The sequence below is a fragment of the Microtus ochrogaster genome, linkage group LG1 (genome assembly GCF_000317375.1).
Source record: "Microtus ochrogaster isolate Prairie Vole_2 linkage group LG1, MicOch1.0, whole genome shotgun sequence".
NCBI lineage: Eukaryota > Metazoa > Chordata > Mammalia > Rodentia > Cricetidae > Microtus > Microtus ochrogaster.
Window position 1 is genome coordinate 24143766 of NC_022027.1, and position 23641 is coordinate 24167406.

At 39.0% G+C, this 23641-nt stretch overlaps 1 protein-coding gene across 1 annotated transcript in view; it reads left to right on the top strand.

Annotated features, from left to right (window-relative positions):
• Positions 1 to 226: 226 nt before the first annotated feature.
• Slc30a9 (solute carrier family 30 member 9) overlaps positions 227 to 23641 on the top strand; it is a 64930-nt gene continuing 41515 nt past the window's right edge. Inside the window, exons 1-5 of the mRNA XM_026785244.1 lie at positions 227 to 457; positions 7971 to 8138; positions 20141 to 20200; positions 22386 to 22485; positions 23319 to 23412. Coding sequence (XP_026641045.1) covers positions 355 to 457; positions 7971 to 8138; positions 20141 to 20200; positions 22386 to 22485; positions 23319 to 23412 — 525 coding nt within the window. The 5' untranslated portion in view covers positions 227 to 354. The remainder of the gene's footprint in view (positions 458 to 7970; positions 8139 to 20140; positions 20201 to 22385; positions 22486 to 23318; positions 23413 to 23641) is intronic.

Here is a 23641-nt window from a genome sequence, read left to right on the forward strand (position 1 = left end):
GAGGCTTATGTCCTGCCTTCGCCTCCCACTTCCCACCCCGCGGAGCCAGGCAGCCCTTCGGGAGACTGTTCATCCCTCAAACAACGCGACGTGCACTTCCACATGCATCCCGCTAGTGATCAAGCACCCCGAGTATGCCCAGTCTCCGCCACGGGCCGCTCCCCCGCCCCTTGCTCCGCGTACTGCGTCGCTTCCGCCGTCACGTCACATCACCCCGACTTCCGGGTCGCCGAGGCCGCCGGTGGCGGCGCACACAGCCGTGTCCGCTGGGGTCCAGTCTATGGAGTCAGTTGGCGCGGCCGGCGGCTCAGAGGCAGGAGGTGGTGTCCGAGTAGGGGCCTCTGCCCCGCCAGGATGTTTCCGGGCTTGGCCGCCGCCGTCGCGGCGCACAGGTGCAGCTGGGCGACGCTGTGCAGGCTCGGTGGCGGCCGGGCAGTGGCCCGCGGCCGCAGCCAGGGTGAGTGACCGACGGAGGCCGCTGCTGGCCTCGGCAGTTGACCAGCTTGTCCTTCCCCAGTCCAGAGCTCGCCGGTCTCGCACAGTCCCCGCAGGCGTCCCCGCGAGCAGCGGCTGCAGAGTCCCCGCGGGGGCCAGCGGGCGTGGGGACACCCCGAGGCGGACCACCGGACCGGAGGGCTTAGCGTCTATCGCAGTGACCCTCGGTGACCCAAAGGCCGTGGGAAATGGTGGATTCCAGCAACTTGGAGGGTCCCTTGAGTTTGCCGCCGCAATTTTACCTGCCTCTTAGTTGGACTGAGCTACTCTTGCTTTGTTGTTTTCTTTATAGTGCCAACTCGTTTTCCTTAAGTCTCCCTAAATCAAAGTGGATGTCACATACGGATCTTAAGGTGTGGGCATCTCATAGTTATCGGATGAGCCTAGTTTGGTGACCGGAACTCCTCCCCCCCCCCCAAAAAAAAAAACTTTGCAGTTTCATTGAATAATCTTTTTGGTGAAAATGTCTCCTGAAACAGTATATAACCCCTCTATGGGGTGGCAATGATTGAGTTTTGATCTTCAGCGTTTCTTTCTCAGTCAAATTTAATTTGCTCTAGAATTCTGAAATAGCACTAAACCTGTAAGTCCTATTCTGTTCATCTCCCTCGTTGCCATAGCTTGGCATGTCACAGCATGACATAGAGGGCTCATAGCAGAGCCCAGAAGGAAGAGCACAGGACCAAATCCATTGCTCACCCGATCCCCCAGATCTTTGGGAGTTGCAAAGAGAGTTTACAGAAACCTTTCTCAAAATTCAGGCTTCAAAAACTTAAGTGGAAGTCAAAAGCTGTCGCCATTCGGGCTTTTGAGTGGTAAAAGTGGTACCAGACTCCTGTGTTGTGCAAATAAAGCAGAATATATTCATATCTTATTTGTAATAAACATAAAAGCTAGCTCCTAAGATTGCAAATGAATTTATTACAATAGCACTGGTTTTTAGGGGTTTTGGTAGTGACAGAAACCTGTAGCTATGGAGTTTTCCCATATTGGCAATATGCCTGATTGTCTTAAGAAGAGAATGAATCGTCTGTTTATATACTCTATTCTAAAACCCCAAGTAAACTTTGGCATACTTAATAAAATTCAAATAGTGACTGTTAAATGTGGTCCACACTTCCCTTTCAGTCTTGGTAAAACGAGTTGAAATAGTGTAATTTGTAATTCTTACTCTGTGTAGCTGTCACCAGACCAAAAATGTTATGCTCTTTCCTTCATCTGTGCAACACAGATAATAATTGCCTATCTCATTCATTTAGGGATGACTTGGCAAAGTGCTTTAGGACTTTTACTACTACAAAAAATTTGAATGTTTTTATACTTAAAACCCTTTTAGACTAAAAAATTACCTTTGTAGAAATCTTGTACAGTATTTAGAGAGCAGTCATTGCTGTGGTTAAATTTAAAAATCTTTTGGAGAAAGTGTGCTATCTAAGTTGGATGCATGCTACAAGAAAAACTATTTGAAGTTCTTGTTGTTTTGTTTTGGGAGAGGGAGCTGGTATCTAAAAGCAGATGATTTTTCTTTGAGAAGAAATAAAGTTTACTTTCTCCTTCTAGAATGTTTGTTTACCTGTCTAGTTAAGGCTTCTAAAGGATTAACTGAGAGGCCAGGCATGGTGGTGCAAGCCTTTAGCCCCAACAGAGGCAAGCAGATCTCATGAGTTCCAGGCCAGCCTGGTCTACAGAGTCTGATTCAGGACAGGCAGGACTGCAGAAAAAAAACAAAAAACAAACAAACAAAAAAAAACGTGTCTTGAAAAACAAAACAACAAAAAAGAACAGAGGAGGAAAACACTAACTGATATCAGTTTTTAAAGATGAGAAACCTCTGTGAAGGCAAAGAAAAAAGGACAATATTCAAGAGCCCAGCCACATAACATAGTTTTGCATTGTTCAGTAGCCAAAATTTTAAAATAAAATTATTTTTATTTTATGTGCATTGATGTTTTCCCTATGTATGTGTGCTTATGTGCACATGGAAGCCAACAGAGGGCATGGAATCACTAGGAGTTTGAATTATTACCATTTGCAGTACTTAGCTGCTGAGCCATTTTTCAGCCCCAATACCCTTTATTGGAGATGCAGGAACTCCCTTGTACTGATTGGCCGCAGAATTGAACATTGTTTTAGAAGGTTCTTCTCTGTATAAAAGGAACTTGAAGAGGTTTGTGCCCTGTAACCTAACAATTGCACTTAAAATGATTTACATTAAATAAATGCATATTTAAATGTATATTTCAGTTCATTACTATACTAATAAATTGTAAACTTATTTATAGTTACAGGATTTACATTATGTTAGATGCTTTTAATGCTCCCCCCCACACACACCCTTCTTTTTGAGACAGGGTCTCGACATTTAGTTTAGACTGACCTAGAACTGTGGTCCTCCTGTCTCTATCTTCAAGTCTTAGGGTTGCAGGCTGTTTCTACCTCTTCTTAGCAAATGTCAGAAGTAATAAGCAAGACAGTAAAGATATGATCCAAGAGGTAGTGCAGGACTTGTCAGTGTTTGCCCTTGTTGCCTTCTTCAAAACTAAATTAAAAAAAAAAAAAGGTGTGTGGGGGTGACTTTCTTCATACCAGGTGTTAAAAGCATAGCATGCCCATTCTCCTGGGCTGGGCTACTCTGTCTTGCTCACACCTTTGTTTACTAGATGAGTAGGCAGGGTTTTCCTGCCGTGTTGGCTACCAGAAAGGACACAAGTAAAATGGGGCTCCTGAGTGTTACTATCGCACAGACTGCCACAGACTTGATAGTGCTGTTAATAAGATCTCTTAAAAAATTAAATTGATTATTTTAAAATTTTTATGTGTATGAGTGTTTTGCCTACATGTTTTCTGTGCATCCTATGTGTGCAGTGCTCATGGAAGCCAAAAGAGAGTATTGGATCCCCTGGAATCAGAACTGTAGAAGATTGTTAGCTGCCACACGAATGCCAGAAATTGAACCTGGGTCCTCTGGAAGTGCTCGTAACTACTGAGCCCTGTATCTAGTCTCCGTTAGGATCTCAATGAAGCTCCAGATCGCTTACTGATACTTGTGCTTTTTATTTCTTCTTATTGTACACTGGTCTTTTGTTTGTTTGTTTGAGATAAGGTCTCTCTGCATAACTCTGGCTGTCCTGGAACTCACTATGTAGACCAGGCAGAGGCAGGTGGATCTCTTGAGTTTAAGGCCAGCCTGGTCTACAAAGAGAGTTCCAGACAGCTAGGGCTGTGTGTGTGTGTGTGTGTGTGTGTGTGTGTACACGTGTGTGCACGTGTGTATGTATGGACTCATGTAAAGGTTTTGAGGCCAAAGGACAGCCTTGGTTATCATTCTTCAGTTACCATCCACCTTGGGTTCTGTTGGTTTGCTTGTTGTTTTAGAAAAGCTCTCTCATGTCCTGGAGCTCAGCATATAATAGACTGGCAGAGCATCCTGGGGATTCTCTTCTAGCTGCCTCTCCCGCAGATGCCCAGCGTTTTATGTGTGTACTGGTGACTGAACTCAGGTTCCCATGCTTATAAGGCAAACATTTTATCAATTCAACTGTCAGACAGCCCAATTGCTTACTTTTTTAAAAGTTATTTATTTTATGTATGTGCATGTTTTGCCTACATGTATACCTCGTTCCTGAGGATGCCAGACAAGGGTGTTGGGTCCTCTTGGTGGAGTTAGAGTTGGTTGTGAGCTACCGTGTCATCATCATTTTATCATTTATGTCCCGGCAATACTTAAACATGAGTGGGCAGTCCGTTTATGGCGGTTCTCCAGCTGTTCCTATCCTGGGCAGTCCTAGAAGCTTGTGTTACTGTCACAGCCAAGGTTCCACAGTCTTCCTTTATGCTGTCCATAAAGTCCAGCGGTGCACTCCTCCAAGCAGTGCTATCTCCTCGTATCTGCTATCATTCATTCTCACAACATGGCCTAAGTATCTCAAGTGCTGTTGCTGTATCCTGTAGTTTATTTTCTTCTGTACATGGAGATGCTTCTTATGGAGCAATCGTGTCTGTACTGGAAACTGAACCCAGATCCTTTGGAAGAACAGCCAGTATTTGTAACCATTGAGCCATCTCTCCAGCCATGCAATTTTGAGTTTTTAATATGTCAGTGCTTTAGAATTTGGAAGAAAGAAACTACTGAAATTGTCTTTTAGGTAAGGGGACTGATGTGTGGAACATGGACTACAACTTTGACTCAAGCCCTAAAATTAGCTAGCCAAACTACAAGATGTCTTTTTGTTGATTTTTTTTTTTTTGCAGATGCAACACACATAATAGACTGAATTGTCAGTTTGCGGGGAGGAAAATAGTATATATTTTTCTTAGTCTCAAAGTGAAAGCCAATGAAATAAGTAGTAGATGACAAACTAGATTGGAGACAGCAAGCAGTGCACAGTAGCAGTGGCTGCTGCTACTGTTAGGAGCCACAGAAGCAGTAGCAGTAAAATAAAAGCAGAGCCTTGTAACTAGGTCCCTGGTTGTTGTGACTAAACCAGTAAGATCCCAGCAGTTTTACAACGTAGATCAAAACAGTCCTTAGGTATGCAGCAGCGAGAAAACTCTATTCAAGTAGAACAGTAAGTGCCAGACTAAAGACTGACGTTCATATGTAACTAATTTTAGATATCATCTTGAAGAAAGGAAGTTAAGATTAGGAAATATGTTTTACTATATTTCTGCCAGCTGGAATTAATGTATTCAGCGGTTCATCCCACAATGATTGATTATGCTTTTTGCTGCTGTGTTAGATTTTATATTGGTTTTATTGAGTCAGATGTGTACCTGTGTAGTTTTGCCCTATAAGCAGTTTTCAGCTGTGTATTAGTGGCAGAGGTATACTGAAAGCTGTTAATACCTGGCATTCTATTGAAATTAAAAACTAAGTCTGTTTCCAAACAGCTAGCAAGGGAGCTATCTAAGATAACCCTATAGTGTTCGAATTTGAGAGACCTCTACTGGCCAGAAATAAGAGCATTTGAGCATTACTTAAGACTGTGACTGAAATGGATTGAAATGTACAGCACATCATACTGAAACTGGAATTGTAATGAAATGTGCAAACTAAAACCAGGCCACCTCTGCGACATGCTAGGTGGTGCTCTTAGCGCTTTGAGAAATGGTGCAGAAGAGGGAAGGAAGAATGAAGCACTGGGCCTGCCTTAAATGGTGCTACTGAGTAACCAGAGGGGGAACTTTCCCTGGGTGAAGGTATTCTACAGAGTGGAGAAGTAATACAATTGGAGCTACAGTTTTAAAGCCACCTAATCAATAAATGGATCTAGCATGGAATAGCAATAGTCATTGCTGTAAATAAAGGGACAGCTAGATATTAAGTGAGTTTTTTCTTGTACTGTGCTGCTCAGGGTCCAATGCTCTACCACTGAGGTACAATCGCAGCCCAGTATAACCAGCCCACAGAGAGGCTTCATCACCACCTACACATGCGACTGAATTCAGAAAAAGCTGCCACACACACTCTTGACTTGTGGGACATGGAATAGGTTAAACAGCATCCTAGGAATTCAGTCAGTAAAGTTCAGACTGAAAACTACCAGGGCAGAAATTCAGACAAACAACTTAGTTTATTCAATATTTAAAGAATGCAAATAGGAAAAATAACCAGTTGTATGGCTTTAAAAATGTTTAAAGGAGATCTCAGGCACAGTATATGTCTGTTCACAGAAATGGAAAAGCCATGTTTGTGACAACTGGCCAAGGACTTTCTCTTTTTTAGAGAATTACTGATTATTATGGGTGACTGTGTCTGATGTGTGTTTGGGGGTATAAGAGCACACATATCATAGCACACTTGTGGAGGTCAGAAGATAACACTCTGGGGTTGGTTCTTAGTGCTCTTCTCCGTTGAGCCATCTCGTCTACCTCCATCCCCACCTGGTCTCTGACTCTTGAGATTCATTGTTTATATTTAGGGATAAGAATTGTGCTAAACCTTGAGTTACAAACATTTGGCCCTAAATAAGCTTAGGAAATTTGAGATGCTTTTTAGAAAAATACAAATTATCACTACAGGCAAATTTGATTATCAGTTGTGCTGAAATTTATTTTTGGATTCTTAGTCAGCAGGAAAGGCAAACTAGATCCAAGGTATATTTTGTTTGTTTATTTTCTTTCCATCCCTTCTCATTATATCATCATCATCATCATCATCATCATCATCATCATCATCATCATCATCATCATCATCATCGCTATTATTATTTTATTATGGCAGGTTTTCACCAGGCAGCCTTGGCTGGCCTCGAATTTGGTGTGTAGACCAGGCTGACCTCTTGACTCACAGGAGATCCACCTGCCTTTGGCTCTCCAAGTATTGAAATAAATGGTGTGCTCCTTTCGCACATATGCCCTTAATTCCCCTTCCTAATCTGCCTTAAGAATACCAGTGGCCACAGTGAAGAAGATGTTTTTGATAGGTTACATGTATAGGTTTTTGTCACTCAGCTTTTAGAAATAGATGCATATAACCAAGACCATGTTGGACTTGATCAATTTGCCAAACAGACAAAAGAATACATTGACACCAGGGAGTTTTCCCCAAAATCACTGTTTTGGAAAAATGAGTTTTCAACAATTAGACATTGTACTGCTCTCCCCCTGGTGCTGAAGAAGGTGAGGTCCTGTCTCTGAGCTGTGTCCTCCACCCACGTGTCAGCTCTTCAGTGCCCACTCGATGCTAACCATTGTAAAAACTGGATTATCTCTGATGACATGGCTGGATTCATGTAAAACCTTCAAAATCATAAATTTTATCTAAATAGTTCTTGAGTTCTTTGAAGACCTGGAATTCAGAATATACACAGTAATACATAAAAGGGAAGGTCAGGAGAGTTCATGTTCACTTTTTTGTTGCTTGACTAAAATGGTGGAGTCTCTTTAAAGCCACTGTCAACCAAGATGCAGCATCTCAAGGGCTTTGTATCTTCTGTTCTTCTCTCAGTGAAAATTCTCATGTGCTGGGGCATTCACCAAATGGTGATCTAATTATCTGATTAAAAGTCAGAGACAACAGGACTCCCTACTGTTCATTTATTGATTATGATATGAAAGGACTAAATCTCCAGCTCACAGAAAGAAGACATGGGATAATTTTGAGCAGGAAGCCCTCATGACTATCCCTTACCCAGAGTCTGCTATTCATTATATTATGCCAGTTTTTTTTTTTTTAATGCAGCCAGCATACAAAATAAGAGAGTATCTGTTATGTACCTTTTGGAATAATTGAGTATGAGTGTTTTGCTTGATTATATGTGTGTGTGTGTGTGTGTATATAGTATATTGTGTATATATGTATAATATATACATATATGTCTATATTAAAGTTTCTAAATCAAATATAAATAGGAAAAAGTTGAAATACTTGATTCTTATATTACTAAGGAAATATCTCAAGTCAAACATTTGTTTTGTTAATTGTATATTTGAGGTTGTTTTGAAAGTAAAGTGATTTTTTTTTTTTCTCTTAGGATGGAAGAATTTAATGACATTTGGAAGCTTTACGTACATGGTTCCCAGCAGTCACCCACATGCTTGTACTCTGAGGAGAGTCAAGTTGTACTCTACGGAAGTCCACAAAGGAGGGCAGGGATCACAAGCTCCAAGAGCAGGAAAACCCCCAGCACCTAAGGAAACAGGTTTGTGTCCACTTGCTGAAAGCTTTGAAATTTCCTCTGTATTGGAAGAGTGTAAGGTTATTGGCTTCTGAATAATAGAACTTGTAAAACTATCGGGACTGGTGTGTGTTTGAGGGTGGGGGTGGGGAGCTGCAGCAAACAAAAATATTCCGAAGTGGAAGGTGAGGACCGATTCACACACACACACACACACACACACACACACACACACCAGTTTATTGCATAAACTTATAATGTTTGTTACTCTGTTATGTTGCATATGTGGTTCTTTTTTACTTCTAGTGGTGTTTCCCTACTTTTAAAGCTTGCTAGGGCTTTGTGTTTTATTGTTTTGGTCTCTGATTAAGGCATGACGTTTATTGCCAGTTTTGGTTTATCTGAATAGTTTTTTTAAGTGGCCCTCATGTATTTGAAAACAATGTGTATTTTTGATTTCTTGAGACAGGACTTATATATGTATAGATGTATAGCCTGCTTTAAAAATCTTTTTAAAAATAGTATTTATACTCCAGGCAGTGGTGGCACACACCTTTAATCCCACTCAGAAGTCAGAAGCAGATGGATCTCTGTGAGTTCAAGGCCAGCCTGGTCTACAGAATGAGTTCCAGGACAGGGTCCAAAGCTACACAGAGGAGCCCTGTCTTAAGAAAAACCTAAAATAAAATAAAATAATATCTATAATTTCCAATTTTATATAGAAGTTGTATATTCTATTATTACTTCGAAGACTAAAGATAATCAATGTTTAAGTTCCCTTGGAAAGTGCAAAGACCTTAGAATACCTAACTCTTGACAACCTGTTCCCAATGGATGTGCTATTTATTGCCTAATATTTTATAGCCATTCAATTCTATAAAACATACATTGGTGTTTTGTTGTTTTTGTTTGTTCCTTTTTTTCTGTTCTGGTGATTGAACTCACACAAGAGGCAAATACTCTACCATTGAGCTACCCCAGCCTTTAACAAAATTATTATGCGTGTGTGTGTGTGTGTGTGTGTGTGTGTGTGTGTGTGTGTGTGTGTGTGCGCGTGCGCACGTGCATGCATGTGTATGTGCGCATCTGGAGCTCAGAGGACAACTTTGTGGAGTTGATGCTTCTACCTTCCTATGAGTGTGGAGGATCAAACCTACTCTCCAAAGCTGTGTAAAAAGTTTTTTTGTTCACTGAGCATTTCATAAGCACATCAGCTTTATTATTTTATTTATATTTTTAATACTCTTTATTTTGAGACAAGATTACATATTCCAGACTGGCCATAAACTCACAGCAAAGAGCCTGCAGCTAGACTGTCTGCTTCCTAGACAGGAGAAGAACTGGGTGGGGAACAAGATGTGGCACCTCAGCCAGGCGGCAGTGGCGCACGCCTTTAATCCCAGCACTTGGGAGGCAGAGGCAGGCGGATCTCTGTGAGTTTGAGGCTAGCCTGGTCTACGAGAGGCTAGTTCCAGGACAGGTTCCAAAGCTACAGTGAAACCTGAAGGAAGGAAGGAAAGAAGGAGGGAGGGAGGGGGGGCACCTGCCAGGTAAGATGTCATGCTATTGGCAAATGCTCAGGGTGGGGGTGGGGTGTCTCACAGGTTGTCCCAGTAGGGTGTCTGTCAGTATCTGTGAGAAGGTCTGAACAGAGGCTGGATTGGTTTTTAAAATTTTGGAGGATGGCTTGTTGCAAAATAGCAAACAGATTGCAAAGGAGAGAACCTGAAACAGTAATGCAAGCAAGGATTTAGCTATATTAATGACAGGGATTTTTTTTCTATCTGTTATTTTATGGTCGTTGATTGGTGTTTGCCTGCAGGTATGTCTGTATGAGAGAGAGTATTGGATCCCATGGATTAGGAGTTAGACACTTGTGAGCTGCTATGTGGGTGCTGGGAGTTGCAGCTGGGTCCTCTGGAAGAGCAGCCAATGTTCTTGACCACTGAGCTCTCTCTCCAGCCCCAATCCTAATCCTTTCCAAGCATTCAAATCTGTGAGCCCATGCTAGGCATTCTTATTCAGACCATAGCAGGCTGCTTCTCCTCTTTGCTTCTGTATTGATTTCCCATATGGCCAGCATGGTCCTTAAACAATAGATTGTTTCACTTTCTTTTAGAGCTTCCCCTTGACTTCCCTTTACTCAAATAAAAAATTCACTATCCTCCCTCTCAAAGTGCCCCATTGTGATGGTTATTCTTGGTTGTCAACTTGACTACATTTGAAATTAACTAAAACCCAAATGGCTGAGTATGCCTGTGAGAGATTTTTCTTATAATTAAATCATTTGAAGTGGGAAAGACCTACTTCTAATCAGGATCTTTGAGGTGGGAAGATCCGTCTTTATGCATGTATATATGTATGTATGCATGTATGTATGTAATGTGTGTGTATATGTATGTATGTATTGGTTTTTAAGACAGGGTTTCTCTGTATAGCCCTGGCTGTCCTGGAACTCACTCTGTAGACCAGGCTGGTCTCAAACTTGGATATCTGCCTGCCTCTGCCTCCTAAGTGCTGGGATTAAAGGTTTATGCCACCATTGTGGTATATTGGAAGATAGACCATTACTCCAAATCTTTTGAGGTGGAAAAATCCACCCACCTTTAATCTGGGCCACACCTTCTGCTGGCAGCATATGTAAAGGACATGGAAGAAGGAAGCAAGTCCATCCCTTCACTGGCTACTTCTTCAGATTCCAGTGTATATTAAAGACTAGCTGAGATTGGGCTTCCGGCCACATGGACCAAACAGCTATGGATTCTTCAACCTTCTGGTGGTGGACAGTCAGCCAGTGTTGGACTAGATGAAATACAGCCTGTGAGCCTTTGACCTCCTGTAAATCCTTTGACCTCCACACACATGTCATAGCACACATGGGTTACATAACTCACATATATGCACATATAGACACACAAAATTAATTGATTGAATTTTTAAAGAGTTGGGTATTACTAGTTGAAGGAATAAAAAGTGTAATGAGTCTCTAAGTTCAGAATTCAGCATGCTTATTATTAAAACCCAGTAAAGGAAAGAACAGTTGATGAGATGACATATAAGGGCAAATATATTAGATAGTGGTTTTCTTAGGTAAACATAAACTCAGACAAATATATTAAATGTTGGTTCCACTATATAGGATCTTTAAAATTGACATCCATGAGTTTGTTTCTTTTTTCTCTGAGGACTAATAAGAATTTGAGTTTAATTGTCTTATAGTAGAAATACATTGTTTATTGACAGTTTTATTTTGGGCTCTTTTTCAAGATTTGCCTAAGCCAAATTAGACCTTGTTAGCTATCAGATAGATACCAAGTAATTGCTTGATTGAAAGATAATTTATATACTTAAGAGTTTTAGATTGACTTTTGAATAATTCAAATCACATGGTGAAGTCAGGAGCAGCTCATTAAGGAGCAGAGCTTGCTAAGACATCCTTAAATTTTTAAGGAGCATTCAGATGGTTTGAATTTTAGTAAAATTAGTTTCAATTTTACTAATGACAGCAGATGTGTGGCAAACAGCCAGAATTTGAGCTTAAAACAAATGTCTAGAGGTATTCATGGGTAGAATATCTGATTATTTGTGGAAATTATGAAGATTCTATACCAGCAAGTAGTGTGAGTTTATTAGGATGGTTGTGGTTTATAAAATAAGTATTCATGCATGTGTTTGAGCCATTTGCTAACCTCCTTGTTTGTGCTTCATAGCATTATATATATAGTAACATCTAGACAGTTCTTAATGAGAATAGTCACAAGTTTCCATTTGAGAGCAACTTATTTTATGTGCTTTGGTTAAATGATCATTGTGGGGGTTAAGTGGTGTTTCTGAAGCTTTTGACATATTTTAGTTTAGGCAGAATTGCTGTAGTCTGAGACCAGCCTGTATTGTACTGGATTAGATGTTGTCTCATACAAAATAAAACAGAATGAAGCTCTAGCTAATATTTCATAGTCATTTAAGAGTGAGAAGACAGAGAAAAGTGTTTCCCTTCAAGTGTGAGGACTGGGTTCAGATCCCCAGAACCCACCTAAAGATGATGCAGCAGAGCATGTATGATCCTAGCATGCCTACAGAAAAGTGGGAGGTGGAGATGGGAAAAATCCCAGCTCATGGACCAGCTTGCCGCACATGCAGTAGCAAACAGCAAGAGGGTAGACGTTGTCCTCTGACCCCCACATGGTGCATGTCTATTCTTGTGCCTACTACAGTCACATTAAGATGTGCACATACACCACACACTTGTATTACTAACCTAAAAATATCCTTTTAGAGCTAAAAACATTTTCTTAGATAACTTAAGCTTTTGTGTCTCTCAACCCTATAAACTTTGCATCTCTTTTTGTATTTTTCTTTTCTGAATTTGGTAACAAAGAAGATGGTATAACTATGTAGCATTCAGTTCCCATCAGAGACCCAAGGAGGATAAATTTTTACCTGAGTAAACAGGAAGTGCAGAGCAAGCAGCTTCTAAAGCAATAGAAATGACAGAGACAAATGGCTGCCTTGACAGCCATCCAAGGTTCTCTGCAGTATTAGGGCATCCATCTTTGGTCTACAGGTCTAGAATATCTGACAGGTTTTTCTTTGAAACAGGAATTTTGAAGGACTGTCCTATCTTGTCTTGGCAAAGTTTGGCAGTCACCTTCTTTTCTGTCCTGCTTGTCCCATTTAGAAAGCATGTTGTCAGCAGCTGAGTCAAGGGCAGTCTCTTACCCAGTGACTGACTTTGCCACAATAAAAGCAAATTTCACATGGAGGTTCTTCAGTGCCCATTATCTTCTTTGAAGTAGATTGACATTGCCAGGAGTAGACATATCTCATTGTCATGAAAAGTCTTGTGTTATTAAAACATCTTAAATGTCATATTCTGTCGGTCTCTGAAGTGTTTTAAGATCACCTATCTATCTAAAGTATATCTGTTGGACCTTGAAAACATACCTAACATGACTAAAAGTTTGATTGTTATAGATGACTAACTACTAACCTGCATTTCTTAATTATCCTAAATAGTTTGTAATAATAGCTTTCAAGGGCTAGAACTTAAGATTACATTTAAAAATGAACTTCATAGGTAAAGTACCTTAAACAAGAGTAGAAACATATATACAATATGTTAAAATAAAAATAATCTTAAATTTGTACGTGTACAAAAATCCATACCAATGTAAATAAAACTAGTAGCTGCTTTTTAGTTAAGTAGATTGTCATTCCTATATCCTCCCCATTTTTTTTTTTTTCAGAAAGAGATCCCTGAATCTAACTTCATTTGTGTAGTTTTCCCCTGACCATGGCCAGTAACAACTTGGAACCAGCTCCCCTCCCCAAACAATGACAGACATCCATAACCTACCAAATGACCAAAAACCACCCACCCCTCCTCTTGGGAATGTGGAGGCCATGTTCTTAAAATTACTTCCTGTTGTCTGGGGCCGGTGACATCTTCAGTGGATCCTGAGAAAATTGGGGTAATGGTTAAGTCCTGAAAGACCTAGCTTATTATTTTTTGTTCAGTCTCTGTGTGATGGGAAAGTGCAAAGCTTACCTGAAGTCCTGGCTAGAGTAGTCTGTGAGGCTAAACTATCTCAGCTAGCTTCTTCGAAGTTGTTCAGGATGCAGATTTTTGAGGAGACTGCAACAGAGGTGTTCTTAGAGGCTTGGTCACCTGGGCTGCTTGTCTTCATTGGTGTCTGGGGTTTTTTTTTTTTTCGTTTCTGAAAATGCAACAAACTCCTGTATCTGTATAAACAGAACTTTGGAATGTGCAGCATGCACAAATCAACTAAAGATGATTTTCTATTTTCTATTTGAACAGGCTAAAGACATCTATCAACTTTATAAGTCGTTTGGCCTATATATCCAAACTGTAATATAAATCTTCATTCATGCTATATGAAAGAATGGCATATAATAATAATAATTCTTGAGGACTCTGTAGCCAACAAGATTTTTCATGCTTCATTTAGTCTCAGAACTGTTCCTATGTAGAGGGATCAGCATGGATCTCCTCTTGTAGGTTTTCTTGGTTTCTTCCTTCATGTCTGCAGCCACAATTTTCAGGAGGTCTCCCCAAATCAAATCTGGTCTTTATTAATGTTGAAGAAATACATAGCTTTCATTTCCAGTGGGAGAAAAAAAAGGCATCATCTCTGCCCCAATCCAACACATTTGTGACTCCACCCTGAAGTTAAGTCATCCTCAAAATATATAGGCTGGTTTAATGTAGCAGTTTTTTCTACATCCAGTGTCGCTCAGCAGCATTTGCCCTTCGCTTATTATCATTCAAAAACATAAGTCAACCAAGCACCATACAAAATCCAGATGCCCTGTGTATTTCCCATCCTCACATGGCTTAGTTTTACATTACATTACTCTTTCTTCAAAGACTGTACTGTGTTATTTTAAAACTTTATATTTCTATGATTGTCCATACCCATTTTCTTTTCTTCAGCATCTAAACACATTTTCAAGTATACTGTACCTATTCAGAGTTTGGGTTTTTTTTTTTTTTTTTTTTTTCCTGGTCTGGACCTGACTTTTTGCCTGCAGATTTTCTCTGACCATGTGAGCCAAACCTTAAATGGCCAGCCCATCTGCAGTGCACGTGGTGCACATGGTGCTGGCAGCTGGCTCTACCCCTGTCTACCCCATGGGATGGGTCTAACAGGCTACCCCCACTAATTCTGGGCTGCAGCCACTGTTTGACCTGTGAGAGCCGAGCTTCATGCCTACAGGCATTGGCCAAGCCTTGTTTACTGACCCCAGCTCTGTGAAGTTGGTAGGTCCACTACAGGCTTTTTACCTAATGCCAAGTAGCAGGCCAGCTTCTCAAGTGCTCAACTGCTAGCAAGGTCTCTTAAAGGAGCCATGCGTCTGTACAAGGCAAATGCTGTCACTGCCTGAGAGATTGCATTTACCAGGAATCCATATCTGGCTCCATATTTGGAACTTTTTTATTTTGGCTTTCTCAGGCTCTGTGGTGGATATATGTGGCCTCCACATGTGGTACCAAATGATATTTTTCTGTCAGCTTCATGGCTGCACATAAGTCTACTGATATTTTAATTACCATCTGCTTGCTGCCCCACAGCCCCGCCATCAGCGACCCACCTGCTACTCAGGCTGCAGCCTGAAGGGACTTCTGGTCCCACAACCCTGACCTTGCCATGGCCATAATGTGTGGGTTTTAACTAAGTCTTCTTTATTCTATTTATCAATAAAGATTTGGGAGTTAGCTACTGGGGTGAAAACCTGCTAGGTCAGAGAAGCCGAGTAGAACCATGACCTTCCTTTTTTGGCTAGAGATCCAGCAAGAGACGCATCACACCACTCGTCTGAAACTAAAAGAAGCATGGACTCCGAGTCCCACCCTCTTCTTCCTGTATGTCTCTTCATATCCCTGGCTCCTCCAGACTCCAGCTATTTCTAGTCAACTAGTTGTAGTCCTGGTTCCACCCCTGAACCAAGGTTGATTTTATTTAGTTAACACAAACGCAAACTCAGGGTTTGCAATGTGATCGAATATCCTGCAAAAAGTACATTTGGACTGTTGAGCAGGATTATAAAGAGAATCTATGGAGACATCTTATGTAGAGAAACCAGAATAAACCAAAAAAAAAAAAACCCATAAAAACAAAAAACAAGATCAAGCAACAATTCAGCCTAAGAGCTGCCCAACAGAGAATCCAGAATGTTGTGAGTCTAGTTGTTGCTCATTTGAAATAATCATTTTATATATCGACAGTATGCAGAAAACCAGAGGAACGCTCCTTGGCAGTGATAGCCTTGAGGTCATGAGAGGAAAACTAAACATTACTCTGCAGTTTCCTGCCGATTTAAAGGTGAAAATAAGCTTGTTATTAAACATGAAGGTGGATATTACAGCCATTTCACTCAGAGTTAAAGAAGAACATCGTTAAGTTAAATATTTCCCTAAGTTACAAAATAAACTCAGGGATATAAGAATACAGAAAAGATAGTGAAGAACAAGAAATGGCTAAATTATGTTGATAAAATTAAGTATTAATAATAGAAATAGCAAGTGTTCTTTTAGTATTTGATACTAAAACTTGAATCTAGGGTGGTATGTAAGGTTTCTTTTGTTCTAGAGGATTGGAAATATTTACTGACTTTGCAGATGGCTGAAAGAGTTACACGAAATATTCTATGTATACTAAATTAAAGAGTATAAATATAAGTTTATAATTTCCAAACCAACAGTTGGAGGGTGGGATGGAAGGAACATATGGAAAATCAATTGACTCTTAACAGATGGCAGGAAATATGAAATAAAAAATAAAAGCAAAGGAAAAAGGACAATAAGAAACACAGCAATCAGATAGTTGTATTTAATGCAGAGGCATATCATTTAAATGCGTGCATGTTGCAAAGAGGTGGAAATACAGACTTTCTTTGTATTCTGCTCCCCTCTCTCATCTGCTTCAGCACTTGTTCTTGTGATTTATCTTCTAACTATACCAGCAATTTTCCCTTCCTTGATTCTGTTCCCCCTCAGCTTCTACTGAAAACCCAGATGGGATTGTGTCTCTGCTTGCCTCTTCCATTGCCCATCCTCATTCTCCACAGAAAGTATTCAAGAGGTTTCCATGGTTTACATGTCACTAGCTACTCAGCATGCACCCTGAGCCCCTTTTGTTTTGCCCCAATGTAAAAGATGCCTGCTTATGTATCGGATATTGTTGTAAACATGAAGGTAGTATAGGAAAATGGTTAACAGAACACATCACACCAATAGGAATGTCTTAGGTTTTGATCCTGACTGTTTCTATGTCCAAAATATCAGCTGTGCAGTTATAGGACCCCTTTGCTTGGAATCTCTTTGCTCATAAAAAAGGAAATGGTAGTGGTGTGACTTTGGGAAATATTATAACCTCTCTCTGCTTCAGTTTCTTTGTAATAATACCTATACCAAAATGATTTTGTGGGAACTAAGTAGAATAGGTCACATAAGTACATAGAATAATGCTTGACACGAGTTGAATGCTGAGTAGATATTGTCTGCAATCAAGCTATAATAAAATATGGAATCCTCTTATTGAATGAAGTTTTAAGTGTGAATGAGGTTTTTATTGCAAAATAATTTTATATTTATACATTTATAGATACTTTATCTTTAACAATATATTATTAAATTATGCATATTTTATATATTTAAACATTATTTAAATATAATCTTTAAATATATATGCTAAATATATATTATATATGTGTACATTGTAATATTTATTTTAAAGTTAGAAAATAAAATTAGAATCTTGGAATTTGCTAATCAATCTAAGAACTTCTTGATAGCATCTGTCTCTAATTTGCATTTGCTGTGTGTATCTAAGTCATTTTCCTGAAGTTTTCAGCCTTAGTACCTTGGGTTTTTTTTTTTTAAGATTTATTTATTATGTATACAACAATCTGCCTGCATGCGTGCCCGCATGCCAGAAGAGGCGCCAGATCTCATTACAGATGGCTGTGAGCCACCATGTGGTTGCTGGGAATTGAACTCAGGATCTCTAGAAGAGCAGCACTGAGCCATCGCTCCAGCCCCCAGTACCTTGGTTTTTTTTTTTTAAAAAAAAAAAAAAAGCGAGATGAGAGGGTGCTGGAGATAATAGCTCATGGTTAAGACTACTTGCTGCTTTCAGAACTCAGGTTCAGTATCAGCACCGCTCACAGCCTTAACTCTAGTTCCAGGGCATCTGAAGCCCTCTTCTGGCTTCCACAGGCTCCTGCATGCATACAGTGTGCATGAACTCACACAGGCATACACACATCACATCATTAATAACTCTTGGAAAGGGGAGGTGAAATGAATAGCATATCTGTGTATTCTAAATTACTTAGTTTTTTCTGTTTTTGAACTTTGTTATGTTGGTTTACATGTATTCTTTGAAGTTTTGTTTGTGTTTTCATCATTTTTTTGCTAGATTTATCCTATCAATGTATTCGTGGATTTGATATTTTCAAATAATTTATAGCTCATAATTATAATTATAGCACATACTATTGAGGGCTATTTGCTGTGTGAATTAACCAGCATTGATACAGTAGTGTTTGGCTCACAGTGAGGGCTTAAGGAAAGATAGCCATTATTATGATTGTCACCACTATATACAAAATGGCCAATGAATGTAACATTCGTTATTTGTTATTTTACTGGTGGGAATTTGTTTTTTGTAGTTTTAAAAACAGAATATTGTTGTGAATGCCACATTCCTCTTTCCTGTTGCCCTTGTACAAGGATATTTTTGCTCTTATTGACCTGGAAAAATTACTGGGTTATAGTTTTGATCGATACTTGTGCCTGTTCCCACCAGCAGCCATATTCCCATTCTTTCACATGGCCACCAAACTTGGGTGTTATGGCTTTTCATTTTCCATAGTGTAATGGTTGTAAATTGGAATTCTTTGGTTTCATTTAGATTCAGTTACTGAAGTAATCACCTTTTCACATATCTAATGGCAATGTATAATTGTTTTTCTATCATATTTGTTCTAATGCTTATTTTAATGAACTTTTTCTTACTGATCTGGAGGAAGTTTTTTTTTGTTTTATTTTGTTTTTCAAGATTTATTTATTTATTATGTATACACAAGCCAGAAGAGGGCATTAGATCCCACTAGAGATGGTTGTGAGCTACCCTGTGGTTACTGGGAATTGAACTCACAACCTCTGGAAGAGCAGCTAGTGCTCTTAACCTCTAAGCTATCTCTCCAGCCCCTGGAGGAAGTTGTAAAGTATTCTTGATACTAATGCTCTGTGGCTCTATTTGTTGGAAATAATTTCTCCCAATTTGAGACTTTTTCTTCTTCCTTTGAAAAAGATGTATTGTTCCATTTGTGTCTATGTATGTACAGGTGTCTGTGGGGACCAGAAGAGGGTAGCATATCCTCTGTCTGATGCTGGAGCTACAGGTATTTGTGAGCCACCCACCCATGTGCTGGGCACCAGACTCTGAAGAGCAGCAAGTTCTCTTTGTTGCTGAGCCACCTCTCCAGTCCACCCCCCAACAATTTTTTGTTTTGTTGTTGTTGTTGTTGTTTTGTTTTGAGACAGGGTTTCTCTGTGAAACAGTTGTGGATGTCCCGGAACTCACTCTGTAGACCAGGCTGGCCTCAAATTCACAAGATAGCCGCCACCTGCCTCTGCCTTCTGAGTCCTGGGATTAAAGGCGTGCGCCACCACTGCCCGGCCTCTTTTTTTGTTTTATAGAATATTTTATTGACTAGATTTTCTGAATTTTAATTTACTAATTTTTTCCCTTTATGTTATTTATATCCTGCTTACAAACTTTCTTGTTGGGCTGGTGGTGTTCTCCTGTAATTTCATCATAAGAGACTGAAGCAGGAGCATTATGGATTTGAGCCCATTCTGAGACCCTGCTTCATAAAAAGAAAGAAAATCTTTCTTTATCATAACAGTAGTCTGTGTGTCTACAGTGGGGCACTGGAAGGCACTGGCATTTGTATTTGTAAGCATTTCTTTTACTTATAGTGGCAGGTAGATTCCGTTCCTTTTCATCTTTTAAATGGTTTTGGGGGGGGGTGTGAATGGAGCTACAGTTTCTAACATGACATAATAGACTTCTTTACTGAAGTCTCTAAAATAGTGGAAGGATTCTTTGTACCTTTGTTTTCTTATTTTAAATGCACCTACCCTTTCACTAATAGATGGCATATGTCAGTGGTTTATTTTACCCTTTAAAACAAATCCTTTTGTCACTTTTCTGAAAGGCTTTGGTGTGTGTGGGTATGAGTTTTACTAAATGCTTTGTTTTGTCTTTAGTTCTTGAAATGATTCTATGCCTTTTCTCCCTTAGTTTATTAATGAGGAGATAAATAGCTGTTATGAAGTTTGACACTCTTATGTTTTATAGAATGAATTAAAATAATATGATCAGTTATATCACTTGTGATAAATGATCAGTTATATATTGCTTGATTAAATTAACTAATAAGTTACAGTTTTATTGGAAAACGTCATTGTAAACTTGTTTTAATAAACTTTACAGCAGAAAATATAGGCGCAGAACTCAAAGCTCCACTTAAACAAGATCCTCTCCAAGTAAGAGGTAAATATATCTTATTTGATGTTTTAGTATGTGGGTATATATAAATATGCAGAATTTATGTGATGGTCTTTAACATTATCCTAAGAACATGGTTATAATTTGCTTTTATTTTAAATAGATTGGTCATAAATTTTTATTCTATTTATATGCTACTTTATGCTGAAGTTTTTTTGCATTTTGATGACAAATACTTTAAAAGTGTAAGGAACCAAAATCTTCAGTTTGCTTTATATTTTTAGAAAAGTAATGTTACTAGAGAACAAGAGGCCAGTGTCTTCAGCTATAGTTTGCTTAAATTTAGGTGGAGTTTGACTGTTAAGTCATGAAGTCAGTGGGTCTGTGCGATGTGAGCAGTGTGGTATCAGACAAACAGGCTCAGGTTTGGCTCTCATACTTCCTAGCTGTCTAATATAAGGCAACTTACTTAACCCTCTGACATTTAGCTTGCTTCTCTAAGATGGTAAAAAATAAAACTCACTCATCAGGGTGGCTTTGAAGATTACACATGCAAATAGTTAAGTAATCAAGAGTCATCAGCATTTGGACTGTGCGTGTGACTTGCCTGTGATTGCAGCCTGTCGGAGGCTGGGGCAGGAGCCCAGGTTACAAGGTGAAACCTTCTTCCCCTTAAGAGAAATAGTGCTGGGATAGCGGTGACCACGGCCACCAATCGTCCATGATCTGGTCTCGGATAGGCCAACAGGAATTGCTAACTATTTTGAAGGATTTCTTTTTTATCTTTAAAGAATTCATCCTTTTAAAGAGAGATGTGATTTTCCTTTCAGTTCTAGGATAACCCACACCCAGATTTTAGATTTAGAATGATAGAAGTAAAGTTCATTAGAGCCTTAGAATTCAGAGAGAAAGTAATCCGGGTGCCTTTATATACTTCTTCAAATAAAGTTTAGAATTCAGAGAGAAAGTAATCCGAATGCCTTTATATACTTCTTCAAATAAAGTTTTGACTTTTGTATTGAACTTTATTTTTGAAAAGTTCTTAGTAAGATGTATTGTGCATTTAATATTAGTGCTGATGTTTTATTGTTTTCATTGGGTGCTTTTTACCCACAAAAATGAGTCGTTTTAGACTTAATTCTATTTGGAAGTAGAATAGAAAGGTAGAGTTGAGAGAGCAGCATCTGGTGGGGTGGCCAGGTGACGGTTTAACGCAGGACACAGCCTTTGTTGTCTTAGTCTTGTTCAGAGGTTTGCTTACATTATTTATGTTGTGGGACAGAAAGTCTTACTCTATATGCTTTATTTTTTCGATGTTGTTTTTGGGTTTGTTTGTTTGTTTGTTTGTTTGTTTATTTTTCGAGGCAGTTTTTCTCTGTAACAGTCCCAGATGTCCTGTAACTCACTTTGTAGACCAGACTGGCCTCGGATCCACCTGCCTCTGCCTCCCGAGTGCCGGCATTAAAGGTGTGTGCCACCACCCAGTTTATATGCTTTATTAGCATAGAAATGTATCATGTAATTTTTTAACTCTCAAACTATAATCTGTACCAAATTTGTATCATATTTTGTGTCTGACAGTTTGATACCCAACAGTTAGACAATAGTTTAATAGAAGGCAATATTTTCTTATAATTTGAAGACTTCTTCCAATTTTTGATTGATAGAAGTATTTCTTAGTTCTCTTTAGTCTTTCTTGTGTGAAATTATCCAGTGGCCCTAAGCTTTTTAACAAGAAATGTTACTTAATGATCTAAGAAAGAAACATATAGATTATTATATATAAGGGTATCAAAACATTTTATAAAAGTTTCTTTTCTATATTCAGTATCCTTTATTGCTTTCTGTTTTGACTTTTCATGAATTTTGGTTTCACTCTACAGTTTATAAAACATTGAACTATTCTGTAATTTTTATTGAAACTTTATTTGCCCATAGACCCAAAGCACTTACATTGTTTTAATGCTTTAGACAGAACAGTACTGATACAAGGTGTCCACTGGATATAAGGTTGGGATTTTAGCTTCAGCTAGAGATGAGCTATAGAGGTAAACACTAGATTTATGGCCCATCCTAGTTTTCTATACTGGTGAGACATTTCTTTTTCTGCGATACCATCCTATATATACATCAGGAAAACATAACAAATGTCTGTGGAATTCAACAAGTATTCACTTTCCAGTAGTGCCTACAGTGTTCATGCTTACATATCTCTTTGTTTCTGGTTTAGTCAAAGCAGTCCTTAAGAAAAGGGAGTATGGACCAAAATACACTAAGAATAATTTCATCACTGGAGTGAGAGCAATAAATGAGTTCTGTCTTAAATCCAGGTACAGTAATTTCTTTCAGTGTAGTACTCTGTGCAAATAGTATGATCCTTTATCTTTTATTAAATTTCAAAATTGTCATGAAGATAATTGTTAATTGCTTTCACAAAATTTCTGCAAGACAACCAATCATTAAATATAAAATAATTGTCTAATATATTTAGTTATCTAAATATAAAAGAACTTTAATAGTGGCTTGATGAAAATATAAGCCTTTCAGAATTTAAGAGAAAGAAAAGTGACTACAGGTAATCACTAACTTGGGGACATTTAATTGTGCTTGTGCAGTATGTGGGTGCATAGCTGTGGTGCACGTGTGGAGGCCAGAGGAAAACTTGTGGGAGTTGGTTCTTGCTACCATGTGGGTCTGAGAGACCTGGCTCAGGTCATTAGGCTTCCCAGCAAAGGCCTCTACTTGTTGAGCCATCTTGCTGGCACTTAATTTAATTTCTTAAATAGAAGAGCGATACTTGTGTATATTCTAATTTTTACATATATTAAAAGTGCGATGATTATGCCCATAGTACAAGTATCAGTGAGGGAGTTGCAACTCCCAACGAAGTAGTGATCAGGCCTGACTCTGTTAAGTTTCTGATGAGACCCTGTGCAGTCAGAATTATATGTATGGAGTCTATGTATGGTATTCTTCAATGAGTATCTTCTTTACTATCTCCAGACTATTTTTTTTTTTTGTATTAAAAATGCTATCTTTAAACTGATGTTTAGAAGCTGGACAGATCCTTTCTTTCAAGATGGGGGTCACTGTAATTGTTTACTGTCCTTAACCTATAAAGTACAGGCATCATCTGATTAATTTCAACACATTTATGTCTCAGTGATTTAGAACAACTTCGAAAAATCAGACGACGAAGTCCCCACGATGATACTGAGTCCTTTACCGTGTTCTTGAGGTCAGATGTGGAAGCAAAGTAAGAGCATAATCCCCATTCCTTCTCAGCAGTGCATGCTGGATTTAGTTATAACAACATCTTAAACAGGATCTTCCAAATGACGTGTTTCTTAAATGATGCTTTCTTTTTTATTTGCAACTTGTTCTTATATGTACTAGATAAATAAATATATTCTCACTTATAAGAACATTTGTGGATGAGTTTATTTGAATCTGTAGATTTGACTCAGAAGTTTAAATGTTCCTTTT